This window comes from Rhincodon typus, chromosome 33 (genome assembly GCF_021869965.1).
Source record: "Rhincodon typus isolate 14 chromosome 33, sRhiTyp1.1, whole genome shotgun sequence".
Classification (NCBI taxonomy): Eukaryota; Metazoa; Chordata; class Chondrichthyes; order Orectolobiformes; family Rhincodontidae; genus Rhincodon; species Rhincodon typus.
Genome location: NC_063364.1, coordinates 12,955,686 through 12,974,682, shown reverse-complemented (window position 1 = coordinate 12,974,682; position 18,997 = coordinate 12,955,686). Strand labels below are relative to the sequence as shown.

Sequence of the window (18,997 nt, the reverse complement as noted above, 5' to 3'; positions counted from 1 at the left end):
AGGCCCGAAACGTCAGCCTTCCTGCTCCTCTGATGCTGCTTGGCCTGCTGTGTTCATCCAGCTCTACACCTTGTTATCTCAGTTTAAATGATTTGCTGTGTTTTAGGGGGCTGTCCAAGTTCAGCAATGCTGAATATAGATAACAGTTCATTCAAGCTTGAGACTTACATCCCTGTTGTCTGAAAAGAACGAATCTAAAAATAATACTGCTAACTATCTTATTGTATTTTATTAAATATTTTGTATAGATAACAATCTGTTAGTGAATTGAATTTTCTTAACACTGGTTCCCTGAATCATTCAAAATCAGAAATTGCTGGAAAAACTCAGCATCTGTGGAGAGAAAGCACTGTTAAACTGTCAGGTCCAGTGATCCTTCTCCAGAACTGAAATCAGTTCTGATTTCAAACTGCCAGATGCTGCCAGCTCTACTGAGTTTTTCCAGCAATTCCTGATTTCCAGCATCCGCAGTCCTTTGATCCGGGGAAGAAAATAAAACATCCAGTGTTGGGTGTTGACTATTGACACCACACATATGTGGACTGCACACCTTAGTCACTCCCATTTACCTCCCCCATTTCCTCATTCTATATCCCATCCACATTATCTCCTGCCCACCCCCTCTGTTCCTCTGCCCTGCCCCCTCGATCCTTGCTCTCCTCCAACACCCTCCCCCAACTCCCACACTGATCCTCACTCCTTCATTTCAGTAGTATGGGTACATGCAGTTCCTTTGTGAATAACATCATTGGAATTCTCCATGATGACCTAGCCTTTCTGTGTATGTACAGTTGCAAGATACAGCAGGTGTCAACAGATTCTGGCTTTGGTAAACGGGAAGCAGATCTCTTATTCCCAGGATATCACCAATGTTGCTCTGAAAGTTGCGAGTGGGATACTGTCCTGACCACCAATCTTCCTCTGAGCCACTGAGTAAAGAGTTTGTACTGTTACAGAGAGCATGTTTGGGCCTAACCTCTGAGTGATCCTCTTTGGGTCTCAATACTGTGGCTAGCTGAGCACTGGTTAATATTGTGCTAGCAACTAATTGCTTTACGCCTTCTGGTAGAGTCCTGGATTTGAATTGGGACAGCTGCCTGGTCATTAATGCCTTTGCTAATGTATGTAAACTTAGACACTGGGCCTCAGCCAGCTCATCAGTACTGACCCATCAATGCCAGCACAAGTCTGACACAAAGAAAAGTAAGATATTGACTGAGGAGTTGCCAAGGCATTGAGTGATGAGGCAGCTGGTTGGAACCTCATTAAAGAGACCTTTAACTCTTCTGTCATGAATAAACTTATCCTGGCCATCATAATTACCAGCCAAGGCAAGACTTCTAGTGAGCTTTGACCATACTATAAGCAATGAACCTTGGTATTAACCTTTCTTCCTTGCTCCTAACCCCCTCCAACAGCCAGTTGCAGGCAGCATGCTCTGAGACATTGGCAGATAGGGAGCCATGCAAACAAACATAGTGGGACAAGTTATTGTTATATTTAAATCAGGCTCTCTCAATGCAATCAGTCCTTGAGAAGCACATGCTGAAGCTATCACGAGCCTGAGGCAAGATATGATGGAAGTATTGCACTTATCAAGAGACATATCGGATAGATTTTCGTTTGGGATGGTTCAGTCAAAGAGGATGTAGCCTTTGGGTTTTTGCAGACACTCAAGTAATAAGCAAGCTAGCTTCCAATTTCCTGCTTCTTGAATTGCCATAGTGAGTTGTTGCTGGAAGTCAGTCAGTCATAGGGAGCATGTTGATGCAGTGGGATATCCAGACCTGCTGCAACTATTTAAAGGGTTACAGCAGCTGATTAAATTGCAAGAGTAACAAAGGTTATCTGTCTTGTACCATTCTCACAGGGCAGCAGTTAACTGAAAATTTATGAAACTCTGAAAAATGCAGTTGCAGCACTAAATAGGAATTCAATATTTTGCAAACAGTATTTATGATAGTGTTTACTTTATTTGCATTTTTCTTAGCCTTCTGTACTGTAAGATTATATGATGTACAAGCTGGATCAATCACATATGAAAAGCTTTATTCTAAACAAACCAAGTAAAGGACCAGACCGTCTCCAAGCCAAAATCAGAGGAAAATGTCCATCTTTTTATGTTTAAAAAAAACCTGAGTTAAATAAATGCTCAGCGCAAAAACAATGATCATTTAAAAGAATATAAATTAGTTCAATTTTGTGCAGAGAACCAATTTTTTGTTTGCGTGGGATTAAAGTTTCCATATATGTAACGCTGGAAAGGATGATGTTGGGAATTGTATTTTGAGTTAATGCATAATGGACCAGTCCATAAATGAAATGAGTGACCCAGCCAACCAGATGAAATCTCAGAGATCCTGCTATCTAGTTGCTGCTGACAGCAAAGCTGCTTTAGTAACCACCACCTCATTTCTTCTATGTGTAACCTCTGCTGTTGGCCACAGGTTGACCACCTCTTTCACAGTAGGACCTTCCAAATGGCAAAACTGTGGAGTGTACAATAATTTTTAATGGTTATCTAACAACAAAAATTTGGATAGCTCTTTTCAAAAAAAAAAGCTACCTGCTGCATTATAAGAACAGGACTGGCATTGATTTTTATGCCATTCAAGTAGGACGCTCTATGAGTCTTCTGTTTGTTATGAATTGCCAGAGGTTGATTTCAGATGTTAGTTAAGTTTTTTTTTGTGCTATTTATTTGTGAGTACTATGCACTTATCTTAAAGGGTCTGCAAAACTACATGCGTTAGTTGAGTGTGTGAAATATGTCCCATTTCCTGCCACCTACTCCTCCTCTCCTCTACCACACCCATGCAACCTCTGGGGGAAATCCACTCCTGTATGTTAAGTTTGTGTCTTACTCTGGGTTGCTTAGACAGCAATCAGGCATCAAAAAGAAGATTTTCCCTTCTGTTCAGAGGAAACAGGGAAAGTTGTTGGATCCTTGAGTGGAGGGTCAATAACAAGGGAGCATACCTTTAAGGTGAAAGGCAGGAGGTTTAGAAGGGATTTGGAGATATTAGTTTTCACCCAGAGGCTGGTGGGAATCTGGAAGCACTGGCTTGAGTGGGTATTTGGGGCAGGAAACCTCGCAACCTTTACAAAGTACTTGGATGAGCACTTGAAATGTCATAACATTCAAGAGCATGTTTCAAGTGCTGTGGCTAGTGTAGATTGAGTCGAATTGAATTAGCTTTATTGTCACATTTTACTTATTTGAGTACAGTGAAAAGTTTTTAGAAGTCACTTCTTACAGCACCATCTTGGATACAAAGGTACCTAGGTACAATCCTTAGTTACAGAGTAATGAAGAAAAAGAGTTAATTGCAGCTATATTAAGAATAACCATAGGTCAGAAAAACAAGCCAAATTAAAAAGACAACCATCACGGTCTTAGTAGTTTTTGTCAGTGTAGACTCAATGGACCAAAGAAACTGTTCTGTACTGTATGATTCTATTCAGTTCCCTACAGTGTCTCACTTGGCATCACATTTATGCTTCTGTCAATGAACACCAAATTCTCAATATTTACGGATTTATTGGAAATGTGCAGGCAAGACTAAAAACAGCACTGGAACCCAATAAGTCTGGGGACACAGAGCTATGTTACCAACAAGAGGCCAAGAGCTGGAATGCTTGAGGATGATCCCGAGTATTCAAGAGGGAATGGGGGCAGCGAGTGGTCATGGCCAGGAGCTGGGTGAAAGATCGGTCATTGTGAGCTTTGTGGTGAGGGATGAAAGGAGAGATTGGAGATGAAGTTTGTCAGGTGTGGAGCGAAGACCTGTGCATTGAACTGCACTGGTTTCATGCTTTTATTCTACTACCTCCATATGGTTAGTCCCAGAACTTTGTTCGGACTTGGCTAGTCATGGCTCTAGGTTTTGCACGTTCTAACTGAGACAATTTCCTGCTGGATTTTCTGGTAATTTTTAAAATGGAAACCAACATGTCAAATCCCCAGTGCAAAGGAGAAACAATATTCATTTAGAAAGGGAACCCAAGCTGATTTTCTTTTATGGTAATTTGCTGTTGACTGCCTCAACAAGTTAGTTCTCTCTTACAATCTAGGCAGTTTGGCAAATTGTGTTCATTCATTTGCATAAATTACAGATAGAATCAGTGTTCTGTGCATATTATGTAAAGAATTTCTTGGAAAGAAGAATAAGGGCAAGTATAAATCATTTTTTTTCTGAAATTTGAGCTCATGTTTTATGAACAGAAATCACTAAATACGCTGGCTGTTGTGCAGATGGGGGAATGCTTGCTCTTTCCCCTTAGATTTGTGTGTTGTTCAATCTGGTTAACTTTATTCCATTTTCTTATACTGCATGTATACAAGGTGAACTCTGAAGAGGAAACTTCATATACTAAACTAATGCATATATAGGTCAAAAATAATAACATGTAAGTTTCTGATTTGTTACTAATATACTAATGACTTAGTTATTGAGCCATTGTTAGTTATTGAGCCATTGTTGGTTCAGATGCAGAAAGCTCAAAAATGTGAGTTTTGTAGGTAACCTGGATTATAGTCTGCAGAGGGTTTTTTGTCCTTTTCCTAACTCTGTACCTGTTGTTTCGTTTGTAACTTCTGATAATTGATCACCTCATCTTCCAATTTTTCTTTTAAAAGCACTGCATTTCAATTTCTCATTGTCTCCAGTGAAGAATGTATCCCATTTTTATAAAATATTAATGTGAAATATTTCCCCACCCTTGTGTGGCGTGAGCATTGGCAAGAAAAGTGGGAAGATTCTGAAAGCATGAAAAAAATTAGAAACTCGCTGTGAGAAAAATATTTGCAATTTTTTTTCCCTCGAGCCTTTAAAGGAAACTTTAGACTCTCATCATTGAGCAGCAATTACCTTACTTTCATGCATTTGCACCTCATTAAAGCCCCAGTGCATCTTATTTCTGCACCACTCTGTGCTCCTGTCCTCAAGAAATGAGATGGCACAAATTCCTGATGGATGGATACCTGATGGCTGCAGCTCACGGATTTGCTAATTCTGGTTTCTGCTTTGTCACAATGTCCCTGTGTGCTCCAAGGCCACCATCCTCCTCGATCTTGACCCTTTTTCCATAGAAGTCGGTGTTGGCGAACTACCAGCCTCACAATATCATCGTGCTGTCCCTCAGACCAACTCTCACACCACTTCATCCCTTTAACTCTTTATTTTGGGATACCTATGATTTGTATGCTTTCGCTGGGTTGATTATACATTGGGATTTTCTTGCATCTTGTGCAACTGTGCAGGATGTGTCTAATGGCCCTTAGCTTGCTTTCCTAGCACTCACTCACTTTGTACATGGTTGAAGGATGCCTGTTTCTGTCTACTTCCCATTGCTTTGTCAGCTCACAGGGTTTTTTGTGTTTAATCATAGGCTGCCAGCCTCTGTGTCTTGTATTGCCTTTAAGTGCAAAGGGAGAGGTAGGCAACCTCTTGCAGTGGGGAGCACTGAACAGTCAATTTGGTGGGTATGCTATTAGACTGTACTATGTAGCAGCAACATCACACCTGAAGCATATACCAGCAGTTTACATGGCAGACAAACTGCATGTGTTTCAAGCAAATGGCCATGTGTGAAAATCAAAGGGAAGCAGACCTTTGTGTGGTGAAAGAGTACTATGACCAGTCAGGAGACACCACACAATCAGTCAGGGAGCTCATCTTGTTCCAGTCCATGAGGATGTCCATGGTCATTGAGGCACTTGGTCCTATCAGAGCCCAGAAATCCACATCCTTGCAGTTGGGCCACAGCCAAGCTGAACTAGTCCATGGATTCCCGGTAGGTCAGATGGGGTCCTGTGGAGACATCAATTCAGAGAGGTGACCAACTTTTCCAATAATTCCACAAAGGGTGAGATTAAATTTGTTGGAAGTGGATAGATGATGGGTGGTGGTGATGCAGGAGCAGGAGAAGTGCTGTTGTGTCCCCATTGACTGAGCAGAAAGCACAGAGGGCAGTACGGCATACTTTAGGCATGATGCATTCAATAGAAAAAATCGTACTTTTGTGACCCATATTGAGAGGTGTGTGCATTAGGAGAATTAATGGTTGGTGGTCTTTTGAGTGTGAGGTAACAGAGAGAAAATGGTGGTACTTGCCCCTGGAGCACAGAAGATATTTGAACTTCTTTCTGAACTGCTAGGTGTCCTGCTTCGCCCAGGGCACAGACCTGGGCTGCAGTTTGGGTCCAGTCTGGCTTGGTCTGATGGTGCAGCCTCTTGTGGTTGTCCATGGGAAAAGGTATACCTCTCCATCTCGCTGACTGCCAACACTTCAGCTCCATGTCTGCAAAGCATAGAGCAGGCTTTCCTCTGGGCCAATTCCTCGTGATGTCAGTAAAACACAAGACAATGTCCTAGTGCTAATTATTAGTTGACTGTTAATTCAAGGAATGTTCTGGGGACCTGGGTTCAAATCCTACTATGACAGCTGAAATCAACAAAAATCTGGAATCTAATGATGATCACGAATCCATTGTCAGAAAACCCCTTAGAACTGCGGATGCTGTAAATCAGTTCTGAGGAAGGGTCACCGGATCCGAAACGTTAACTCCGTTTTCTCCTCCACAGATGCTGCCAGACCTTTGTTTTTGTGTCAGAAAAACCCTTCTGTTTTAATAATGCTGTTTAGGGAAGGAAACTGCTATCTTTACCTGGTCTGGCTTATATGTGACCCCAGCCCCACAACAATGTTGTTGACTCCTAACTATCCTCTGGGCAGTTAGGGAATCGTAATAAATGCTGGTCTAGCCAGGGACACCCACATCACAAATGAATGAAACAAAACAATAATGGCCAGTTCTGAGCTTGCAGCATCTGAAGTGGTGTGCACCTGGGCTTCAAATATGGCACCAAAGTTCTCAATGACAGGTGTTTGAGGAGTGACCACTCCTCTGCCTGCGCAGTTCCACAAGGACAGTGCCCAAGAGCTGAGTTGCTTAATTAATGAAGTGAAGAGTGGTAGGTTGAGCAAGAGAGCTTGCTCCAAACCAGGCAAGATTCGGGGCTATGAATCTCACTCAACAAAACCATTTCAACTGAAATTGAGAAAATGTTACCCTTCACCAGTAGATTAATTTTTACTTTGATCTTGGGCTACATGTTGATTATTGATCCTGCTCATCCAGTCTTCTAAGTAATAGTTGTAAACTCATAAGAAGAAGAGGTTGTCATTGTCAAAAAAATCTCCGTCCTATTGCAAAGCATCAGAAACTTCATAATTTATTTCCTTAAATAATTAGAATTGCTGTGCAAATGCTATACCTGCTAAACGAAGTTTTATTTACAATAGCTTGGTTACGCCTTTAAATTTAAAATTGTTGTCCTTATTTTCAAAGCTTTTGTTGGCTTTGCCCCTACCTCACCACCATCCCCAAACCCAATCTGTTATGTCCAAGATCTCTGCACCCCTTCATTCTCAAATGTTACTTATCCCTATTTTAATCTTTATGCCATTGATAGACAATCTCTGTATTTGCCTCTCCAAGCCTCTCCTCCTCTCTCGTCAGTTAAGAAGCTCCTTGAACCTTTGACCAAGCTTTCGGTCACCTGTCGTAATCTCCTTATGTCTTTTGATGCCAAATTTTGGTTGCTAGCACTCTTGTGAGACTCTTTTGGAATAGTTTGTTCTGTTACTACATTCATTATGCTAAATAAATACAAGCTCTTGTGGTTCAGGAACTGGAACAACTTGCTGCCAACTCTGGAATCTTTCTAAATGTCAGAATTGTATGCAGTCTTTTTCTTAAAAAGAATCCTTTCTTACTTATAAATTATGTCTGATCTGCAAGATCAAGGAAATAAATATAGTGGGCATTGACTAAATTTTCCTGTTCATAGTGACTGGCAGGGAAGTCTATTGGCTATCTGAATTTCTAAAGAGTTCTGGTATGCATTAAGACATCAAGGAGTAGAAACTTGTCTCAGAAAGTAGCAAAAATGGGTAGCATTATGTGACCTGACTGGTATATGCAACACTTAGTGCTTTGTTTCAGTTCCATTGACTTGAATGTACAACACACATCATTGACTCCTGATGTGATGTCACCCATTTCTCACTTCTATTCAATTTGAATCTCTACTGCCAGAACTTCCAGAATAAATGTTATTAATGTATGCCTTTTGTTTTCTTTTTTGTTTATAAGCTCCTAACACACTAAATCATATTTGTGCATTGTGACAGCTACAAGTATGCTCCATCATGCAAATAATTGGCTCCAACCATTTTGCGCTGACCTATTTTTATGCTGTCAGATTGTATTAAAAATGTACGATAATGAAGAATTTCACCCATGTGTAAAGCAAGTTTGCATATCGAAAGCAAGGTACCACACTTCACCATCTTTATTTTTTGTCCCTTCCTTAAATAGAGTGTGAATAACATTTCCTTTCAACTCTGAGCCATTCATGTAAACAATCCTAGAACGTAGTTTCACATGATGTGAAATGTGACCAAATTAAGGGAACTTGTAAATTTGTTTGTGATTTAACTCTGTCGTCAGTTAGCTCGGTTGACTGGACAGCTGGTTTCCAATGCTGCAATGCAAACAGCACAGGTTCAATTCCCATGTCGGCTGAGGTCACCGTGAAGATCCCTCCTTCTTAACCTCACCCTTCACCCGAGGCATGGTGACCTTCAGGCTAAACGCACCACCTGTTGCCTCTATCTAATGAGGGAGCAGCCCTGTGGTCCTTTGTGATTATGGCAACTACTGTTAAACAGCTGCTGTAATCTTCTTGTATCTTAGTGAAAGAGAATGGAATGAATTTCATTCTGCAGTTTCTAAATGAAAATGAGATCAAGAAGGTAAAGCCTCCCTCCCCTTTTTAAACAATGGAACAATAAATGAATGTCAATGTTAAAACCTGCAATTAATTTTGATGTAGTTAAATCATTTTCCTCTCTTCGGTGTAAAGGCTGCTGCTTTCAGACTTAATTCCAGATTTATAAAGATGCCCATTAAGAATGGATAAATTTTGGGGGTGCGTTGCGGTGGTGACTAGGGGGATTCAGTTATTGAACAGTTATTGTTATGGCAGGTTTGTAGTTGTGTGTGAATTTTCCAATTGTATTTCAGACCTTAAGAAAGAAAGGACATAATGACTGTGATAGCCCAGACCCAGATGATTCTTTTGAGCACAGTCCGCTCATGGAGGACAAATACAGAAAGCTTAATGAAGATAATGATGTAATGTTCAAGCGCTATGGTGTAAGTACCTTCATCTGGTATTCTTTGTGTTGATTCTTTAAATCTGCTAGGCACTTAACAAGAAAGAACACAGAGGTTGCGACAGTCCAGAGCCTGACTCATCATACGTGCTCACCCCACACACAGAGGAAAAATATAAAAAAATAAATGAAGAGTTTGATAACATGATGAGGAATCACAAACTCGCAGTAAGTAGATTTTGGCATGCAGCCCTTTTGCTTGGGAAGACTTTGATTTCCTTGCTACCCAATTGCCTGCTCTTTGACTGAAGAAGGCTGCATGAAGACAACCGAACAGAGCGTGAAGCAACACAGAATGAGACCTAATTCACAAAACATGTACCTAATTTCATGAGCTGATTCAGAACTAACTCATTCAAATTACCGTGGCTGGAATGAATCACCCATTTCATACTGTGTCATTTCAGTTATTACACACCTCCAGCAATATTGTGATTTTCCATCTCACAACTCATTATCACCATGAAGTATAATAACTCCTATGAATTAATATACAGAAAAATTCACTCTAACATTTATAGTTTGAACATGGTGTGTGCCAAGCTGATCCAGAGTTTCCATAAGGTGTTGTGTTGCATTTGGGAGAATGTGTCTTTTCTCAATTACATCTGAAAATTTATGGAACTCCAGCCTGGACTTTGAAGTTTAAAGTGTTGAAACTGAAAAGTTCTTTCTGGCCTAATTTAAAACTCAGTAAGTGATAAGTTTTACAAATCTGATGGTAAAAGTTCAACTTGTTCCACCAAATTCCTTCACATAAATAAATCCCATTTGCTAAACAGAGAATGCAGAGTCAAAAGTTAAATTAATTGCAGGTACTGCTGAATCCTTGAATTGTGCTCCTGCCCCTTACATTATTGTATATAAAACAGAATGAAACATTCCATGGAAGTGGCTGCATGAAAGGTTAAGTGCCTAATGGTGGTGGTGGTGGTGGTAGAAGAATATATTTAGAAACTATTTTGAGCCAAGGTTGTCTGGGTGTATGTAAATCAAAGGTGTTAGCTGATCGGGGACAGCATTTTGAAAACTGTATGATAAAATAATTGGCCTTGTTAAAACAACTCATTATACAATTAGTGCAATTTTATATCTTGTTAACAAAATTGTTTCTATTCGAATCTTAATTGCTCTTCTGCAACAAAATTAGGGTTTATCAATTATTGTCATTCTGCTCACACAATAGTGGGTGAAGACCTAAAAGAGTACCCTTGTATATATCAACTCCTGAGTCCAAATTGCACTTGATACCACAAAATGACATCTGCTGGCTCAGTGGGTAAATGCATCAATTTTGCGAGAGCGTTAATTTTCTGGATTTGTTCTCCTGCTGGGCCAGGCGAGAGTGTTAAAGTTACATGGAAATATTGGATAGGGTTCTGAAATCTACTAACCATTGTTGGGATTATATATGTGTGGCTAGGAAGTGAGGATGTGGTTGGGATCTGCTGTGGGACCTGTTAACACTCACTGCCCTGCCTTATGTTTGAGAAATAAACACTTGAGCCCAGGTGGTTGTCTGGAAAGCTATGCTTCAGCATGAGTCACTTCCTCAGGAGAAGAGGAAATGATATCGTAGGGGTTGGGAGTGACATCAAAGACAAGGGGATATTGATTTATAATTGTCAAATTGCCAGCTGCTCATGGGTGGGTGTTTTCGGACTAGTAGACCCAATGTGAATTTTTATTTCATGTCATTCAAAATGATTCATCCAGAAGCAATCCTTTAAAGAATGTAATCAAAAATGTCATGGTGTAATAAAGTTTAAAGCTGTAATTACATAAAGTTCGAATGTGGAGTTTCCAAGCAAATCTGTCAATGTCCTGATGTCAGTTTTATATTTCCGTTTATTTAATTGATGTCTGCAAGACTAAAAGCAAAAAAAAAGTTAGCAAAACCATTTTATTTTAATTCATAGCAATGTGTTCAACTGCAGGGCCTAGCTCTTTCTTTCCCTTTTTTTGTAATCCACTGGATCATTTTGTGTGAAAATGTTGTTAACATCCAGGGTTCAGCCCAAGAATTTTGTTAGTAGAAACATAGGGTGGAGTTTAATCCAGTCTCTCATGGCCCACTTGATCCCAGAAGTTGCTGCACCTCAGTCCTCCATCAGCAGGCAAATCTCTTGCATTTAAGTTTGAAGTGGGAGGGGCGGGTCTGAAAAACCTCACCAGCTCGTGACAGGATGTCACTGTTGTTGGAGTGGGTGGAGGGGGTTTGCATTTGCTGTCTGTGCCTGAACAAGGAAACCTTCATTGGGTAAGAGGGGGAGAATGCCTAGAGCCACCCTCCCCACCCCTGGCCTTTGATCAGTAGGGCAGGAATGGGGTTAATTCAATGTACAAAGATTCAGGCACCATCTCAACTTGGGGGGTGGGGGGTGCATGGAAATGACTTTGATTCTCCAACCAGTAAGTGAAACCCTCATAGCCTACATTAAGTCCAAATTTTGAAGAATTAGGATTGCTTCTCCGACTTGTTTTTAAATTAGAGTTTAACAACTGTTCCAAATTTTATTGCAACTTCTGAAAATATTTCTAGAAAATTAATGTATGCAATTCATACCATTTAAAGTTACCTTCAGGCTAAATACAATTAAAGTCCAAATGAATCTCTATCTTTTTCCTCAGCTGTATTGAAATGTTCGTTATTTTAATTGCAAATAATCATTTGCAAAGTTTTCATTTTTTCATAATTTTGCTTGTGAGAAGAGTTCCATTTTAAATTTACATGAAATATTTCATTGTTTTTATGATTGCAGACTTCTTGTTTAGGACCTGGTTAAGAATTTTAACATCTCAGTCTGTCTATCAAATGGCATGTGCTATGTCACATCTTGTTTTTTAATTGTGTGCTGCTTTTGAGAAACATGCGTTTCTGTGTTGTGAAATTATAGTAATGTACTAATATCATACACGAGTTTTTATTCAGCCTGTCCATTCTTGCTGATTTCTACATAATTTCATTCGACATGTGATTCTATTTTATGTTCTTTTAATCAGCCTTTTTGGACATGTTATAGCAAACCTCCATGGCAGGTGGGAGTTGAAACTGAACCTTCTGGTCTGGTAGGGGAAGGGGGAGCACTACCACTGTACCAGAAGACTTGGTTCTATTTTAAATATTAACCTTATTTATGGAATAGTTTGCATAATGTCCTTTGTCAAGACTTTACTTGGAAATAGATAATGCAACTAGAAAAATGCTCTGGCTTCTGAGCCACATGTACACTGATGTGAAAACTGTTGTGTAACATCTAGCAAGCATTGCATTTTTAGGAGAATTTTGGCTCATGAATTATTGATAACACCTGATTAATAGCTAGCAATAAAATGCATTTTTCTTTTCCTATTTACGTGGTTTAAATTGGTGTCGTTATTCTTACTATTTGGTGTTGGTTATCAGTGATGCATCAAAGTGCTTGGTTCAGGAGCTCATATTTTTTTTTGTTCTGGGTTCAATAATTAGACAATTTTTTTGTTTCAGCTTTCATACTTCAATTCTATAGAATTGAGGAACATGATGTAAAAGAAGAAATTGCCTCTAGAGTGTTTATTTCCAGTTCAAGTATTGGAAAGTTGGTTTCCAGAGTGCTCATCAATGAAGGGGCACCTTATCTGCCACTGCAGCATATTGCAAACTCATAGGCTGGTTGTCACTCCTTGAACTGTGGGAAATTTAAAAAAAAACAAAATTGGCCCCTGGGTGCATTAGGTAGCCAGTGCTTGTGAACTAACAGAAAGATCTATTTAACACCAATTTTGGGAGGAGTGTAACTGTTGCTATGTTGGTTGTATCAGATGGAGCCAGGACTAACGACGCTTAAAAGATTGGGCAGATGAAAATTGTGTGTACCTGCCTTTGTGTTCACTTGTGTATGGCAGAGTTTAAATCTATGCTCATTATACTGCTTTAGGATATTGTGCAAATTCATCATAAATGCTATACTTTTGTACGTTTAAAAGATTCAGTACATCCTAAACTCAATTAATCACAGACATCTTTGCCGTTTCTTTTGTTGAAATGAAATGTATATTAGCATTGAAGTAACATGTCTTTTTTGATTTCTTTGCAGCCTGGTTTGCCGCCGCAAAACTTTGCAATGCCAGTTGCAGTTCCAGTGAGCAACCCAAATAATCTAACCTACAGCCACCCAAGCAGCTCTCTTGTAACTCATTCATTGGTAACCACATCTCTAACAGATACCAGCATGCTTTCGCCTCCTCAAGCTACACTGCCCAGAAACGTTGTGTCACCAGGGGCTCCGCAGAGACCACCCAGTGCTGGTAGTGCAGGTATACTTAGATATCTAACTGTTGCAGCCACAGCATTGATATAGAACATTACCACATCACTGTAAGGTGATGAGAAAGATGGCACACAGCGAGAGAGCTTTTACTTTGGATTAGGAACCTATAAGCACATGAATTAGAAAAATATGTTTTAGATTGCCATAAATCACCCCCAAATAGTCGTGAGATAAGTTTCTGGTTTCACACTTACAACTTGGGTACCTTGCCCAGTGTTTTGGGGGTGGGGGGTGAGGGGTGAGCATGTTGGTAGATTGTACATGGGCCACACATGAATTTTCATGCATCATCTATCGGTTGAGAAAATTGTGGATAGTTTATTCTCATTTGCCTTCCCAGCAGGCAAGGCTGTGTACTAGAAAACTGCCATTAAGAAGTTGTATCACGTTTAATATAATGGGGAGTGTCGAGGCACTTAGCAAGAGAGCAGTAAAACGCAAAATTAGACACAGCCATGCAAGGTGATTTTAGGTAATATGACCAAACGTTTTGCCAAAGAGGTATGTTTTGAAGAGTATTTTGGTGGAGGAAAGCAAGGAGAAGTGTATGGAAGGAATTTCCAGAACTTTGGACCTAGAAAACCGAAGGAGAGGCCCTCAGTGGGTCACGGAGCAAAATAAACAATAATCATCACTACTGCCTTAATGAAAGCTTTGTCAAAAGGGTAACGATTTTAATCTTCTAATCGGCTGTCTTTTGTTGTTTAATCTCTGGAGTTATAAAGTAAGGATCAATGAATTCTGACAAAATAAAGAACAGGCAAAAACTTTGGAAAGCAAGAATCCATTATCAATAGAAATTAGGGGAAAAAGAACTACTCGACTTTGTTCAGTTTAAAATCTTGAACTGAAGTAATATTTCAAGCTGAACATACCCAACAGAATTTTGAAACCAGAACGCAAGCTATTGAAAACTATTTCAGACAATGCTACACCGCACTCCTCGCCTTCACCCTCTAGGCTCCTGATCTATCCTCATTCAAAACTCCAGGCCTGCCTCTCTGTGGCTGTGCCCTCTTCATCTGAAGGACTTTTTGACATCCCAGCAACACCCACCTTTGAGTTGCTGGGACTGCTAGAAATGCCAGGCAATCATATGAAATCCAATCCTCTCTCACTGGAGGGGCTGGAAGCGCTGTTTCAGGCTACCAGGAGGGTATAATTGCCATGCTGCAGCCTTTTCTTTTAAGTTGATCAGTGGGTTTGGAACCAAGGTTCCTAGCCGGATGGAACCAGTCCATTTGCAAGCACAGCTATGTGGGCTTAGCTCAGTTCAGCGGGACGCACACAACATCTCAGGGCACGACCAACATTAAAATGTATCAATGAAGGAAGCCATGCAATATTATTTGATAATTCGTTTGATGTTTGGACCTTGAGGGAAACTCAGTCGTCATATCTGCTTAATGACACTGACAGGGGAGCCATTCATGGAGCGGTTATGTCACTGTATTAGTAAATCACATATCTAGGTTAATGCTCTAAGGACACGTACAAACTTCACTGATTTAAATTCAAAATATAGAGTTAGTAACATGACAACTATCATCAACTATGATTTGTTACAAAACATTGATTGATGTCCTTAAGGGAGGGAATTCTGTTTTCCTTACCTGGTCTAACCTACATTGGACTCCAAATCCACAGCAATATGGTTGACTCTTAACTGCTGTCTGAAATGACCCCTCGAGCCATTCAGTTCAAGGGCAATTAGACATGGGCAACAAATGCTGTACTTGCTAGTGGCACCCACATCCCAGAAAAAAAAAAGACTGCACATTAAAAGCAGTATTGGACATTATGTGTATGTGATGAGTTTCTAAAGAAGTGAAAATTTCTTTTTTGAGTTTTATATGTTTAGAGTAGATTTTAAAGTTGTTGAGTTAGACAAACTACTCAAGTTCAATAAAACAAACATCTGCGGGTGCTCGAGATCTGAAACTCAGACTGAAATCGCTGGAGAAACTCAGCAGGTCTGGCAGCATCTATGGGGAGAGAGAAGAGTTGACATTTCAAGTCCAGTGGCTCCTCTTCAGAACTGATAGCAGATAGGAAAAAATGGTATTTGTGCTGGATGAGATTGGGAGGGGTGTGGAGCGAGAAGTGAGTGGATAGGTGGAGACAGAGCATGGAGAGAGAAAGAAAAAAAGAGAGATGTGAAAGGGGTAGGCAGACAAGGAGATCATTGATAGAAGGCCAGGACAGAAGAGAAGTCAAATAAATCCTAATGAGAGCAAAGGGTAGAAGAGAGTAGGTAGGCTGTGTTGACAGCAACTCATGTCTTGATGGGACCAGAGTGTGGGGATGGGTGAAAAAACATGGAAGGACAGAATCAGGCTCTAAAGTTAGTGAATTCACTGTTGAGTCCCAGAGGCTGCAGGGTCCCGAAGTAGAAAATGAGATGTTGTTCTTCAGGCTTGTGCTGAGGCTCACTGGAACGCTGCAGCAGGCCTGAGACAGAAATGTTGGCCTGGGAACATGATGGTGTGTTGAAGTGGCAGGCAGCTGGAAGCACATAGTCATTGTTACGGACAGAACATAGGTGTTCTGCGAAACAGCCACCGAGTCTGCATTTCATCTCCCCAGTGTAGAAGAGACCACATTAAGAACAGTGAATACAGTGGACTAGATTGAATGAAATGTAGATAAATTGCTGCTTACTCAAATTTGATATAGATTACATAATAGCATTTGAAATGTTAAAGATTACGTGGTAACTTTAACATATCGATTAAACAGATAAACCTCACAGTAGTTTGTGGTACTAATTTTGTTTCCCAACTACAGTTAATTTATAGTGATTTAATCAAAAGCTTAGACACGTTACAGCCATTCTGTAGTACATGCACCTTGATATATAGCTGTAATCTGTTAGTAGGTATTGTCTTTGAGTTTACTCATACATATTATTCAACATATATTATTGTTTTTGAAGGTTCTATTGAGTACTAGTCTGCTAAAATGCCATCAGTTTAATATGCAACTTTAAAGAGCCTTACTCGATGTTCTAAGAGGAATGTATTTTCAGTTAATCATACAAAACTTGATTTATTTCAACCCGTCTTCATAAAGTAAATTTAGAACCAGTTTTATTGCCAATAAATTGAGAATGTGTTTCTAATTCATTTGATTGATAGCTGGATCTGTCCTCTGTTTTGTTATAGGTGGAATGATGGGTGACCTTACAATGCCGAATGGTGCAGGCACCAGCCCTGTGGGTAAGCAAAAATCCTGGCATGAGCTCAATAGTTTAACCTCCTGTCAGTAGAAAAGGGGAATTAATGCTATTGCACTCGGGGTTACGTATCTACTTTGTGCCATAGTTTTACATGAGTAATAATGAGTCAGTAACCTGTTTTGTATTTCTTGCAATTTCATTAATTTCTTTTGACGTGACTGGAGGATGCATAAAATGAGTGGCTGACTTGCTATCATCCATTTTACTCTGCCGTGCAAAGTTGATATGAAATTTTCCTCATCCTTTCAACTCCAACTTACGAGCTCAAACCCACTGGAATTTGCATTCAGAAACTTGTGCTGTTGTGCTGCCATATTGCTCAGGTAATTGTTCAGAATAGGTACTTCTTTTTTCTGCCTCTCTCCGTCATAATGCTGATCCTCATCAGGACAAATCCGTTTGTTGTGATTCAGCATTTACTTTTGTTTAGTGTGTAAATGATTGAAATTACTATTTCTCTACTGCTTAAGCCTTTTGTTCACTAACCTTTAATTTTTTTAAAAGCATTGTTAGTGTCTAAACATGCACATTTGAGAATGCGTAGAGTAATTTCTTCCATCCAAACTCCAAAAGGTTTATGGAGTATCTTCAAGATGGTACTTAGCAAGGTTTTGTTGCAAAATCTTCAACCATCATCTGGTTTATAACCTGAAAAGCTGCAGAAACTTCACTTGCTCTACCATTACCTTAACAATTTTAGTTTCTAAGAAGGGAAGCTCCATTCGAGTATCACACAGATCATTTAAATATACATGATAAGCCAATTTTATAAAGAAGAGATTTGCAGTTAAAATTCCTAGGATAACACAAAGCAGCTCATAGCCAGTAACAGTCACACACCAATTTATTGTGCAAAGTCTAGTTTGGAATATCGCCGTGCTGGTGTGTCACGGGCAACGTAAGAAATCTAGAACTAGAATATACACAAACCACAGCACCACATTTTCATGAAGAAAATATATGACAATTGAAATGTCAAATTACCAGCCACCATAAACTGGCTTGGCCATTTTTATCATTATGGTGTGGTTGTTGAAAATCTCATTTGTGCTCTTTTTGCCTCCAAACTGGCTGCATAGCCGCACGTTCTCCATCCTTTATAAGCTTCGGCAGATCCAAACTCTGCTGTCGTTAGCTTAGTCTACCCCTTACTCCAGTTGGAATTGGCTCCATATTTCCCAATCTCTCAACTTAGCATTTTACAGCCTTGGTTTGGGTCTTTTATTGTTTCCTCAGTCAATGGACTGAACATAACGACCATGTGGTGGTCCAGTCATAGGTTGGAAAGCTGAGGCAGTCCCCTGTGGCCATTATTTGAACTCCATATGGGGTTAATTTCATAGAATAGAATTTCATAGAATCTCTACAGTGTGGAAACAGGCTCTTCGGCCCGACAAGTCCACACTAACCCTCAGAGCATCCCCCTATAACCCACCTAACCTACACATCCCTGAACACTACGGGCAATTTAACATGACCAATCTACCTAACCTGCACATCTTTGGACGCAGACACGGGGAGAATGTGCAAACTCCACACAGACAGTCGCCCGAGGGTGGAATTGAACCCACTCCCTGGCGCTGTGAGGCACCAGTGCTAACCACTGAGCCACCGTGCTGCCCCATTAAGTTAAGCATTACTTGGGCAGATTGCTGTCTACTGTCAAAGCCTCCATATTGTTAAACATGCCATCTCCAAGAGTCACTGCCAGTCAAAAGCCAGCAATTCTTCAGTCACATTGATAGCCTCTACTGTTGCTGCAACAAAGACCCTGTGATGTAGGTGAGTTGATGCAGACCAGAGCAATGCTGGGTTGCAGCGGGCACCCTTTGAGCAATGGGCAGCCCCAATCACCAGTGAGGTGTGCTTTCTGTGGGCAGAAAAGTGCCTGATCAGGAGGGTATCTCTCACCCTCACAGAAGTTCACTAGATTTTGCATATCAGCACCAGTGGCATGAGGCTGTTAAGTAGGCATTACTTGGACACTCAAGGGCTTTAATTGGGAGAAGAGAGACAAGAAAGCTATCCTCAATCTTCTCTACTTGACAATCGGAAAGAGTCAAAGACTCCTGATTATATGCTCCCTCCTCCCAAGGGTTGAACTTTAAATAACTAAAGTCAATCCAATGACTCATCAACAGTTCCTATACTCGGATCTTGCCCAATTATATCCAGAAGTTGTACCTTTTGAGCAACCCATGTC

General features: G+C 40.2%; 1 protein-coding gene across 3 annotated transcripts in view; it reads left to right on the top strand.

The window, feature by feature from the left end:
* The window catches only part of mef2aa (myocyte enhancer factor 2aa), a 211,577-nt gene that overhangs the window by 159,276 nt on the left and 33,304 nt on the right, over positions 1 to 18,997 (top strand). Inside the window, exons 3-6 of one of the 3 annotated variants that reach the window (XM_048615886.1) lie at positions 9,095 to 9,226; positions 9,277 to 9,414; positions 13,323 to 13,542; positions 16,721 to 16,774. In XM_048615886.1, the coding sequence (XP_048471843.1) occupies positions 9,095 to 9,226; positions 9,277 to 9,414; positions 13,323 to 13,542; positions 16,721 to 16,774 (544 nt within the window). The remainder of the gene's footprint in view (positions 1 to 9,094; positions 9,227 to 9,276; positions 9,415 to 13,322; positions 13,543 to 16,720; positions 16,775 to 18,997) is intronic. The other 2 variants (XM_048615884.1, XM_048615885.1) reach the window with 2 other exon arrangements.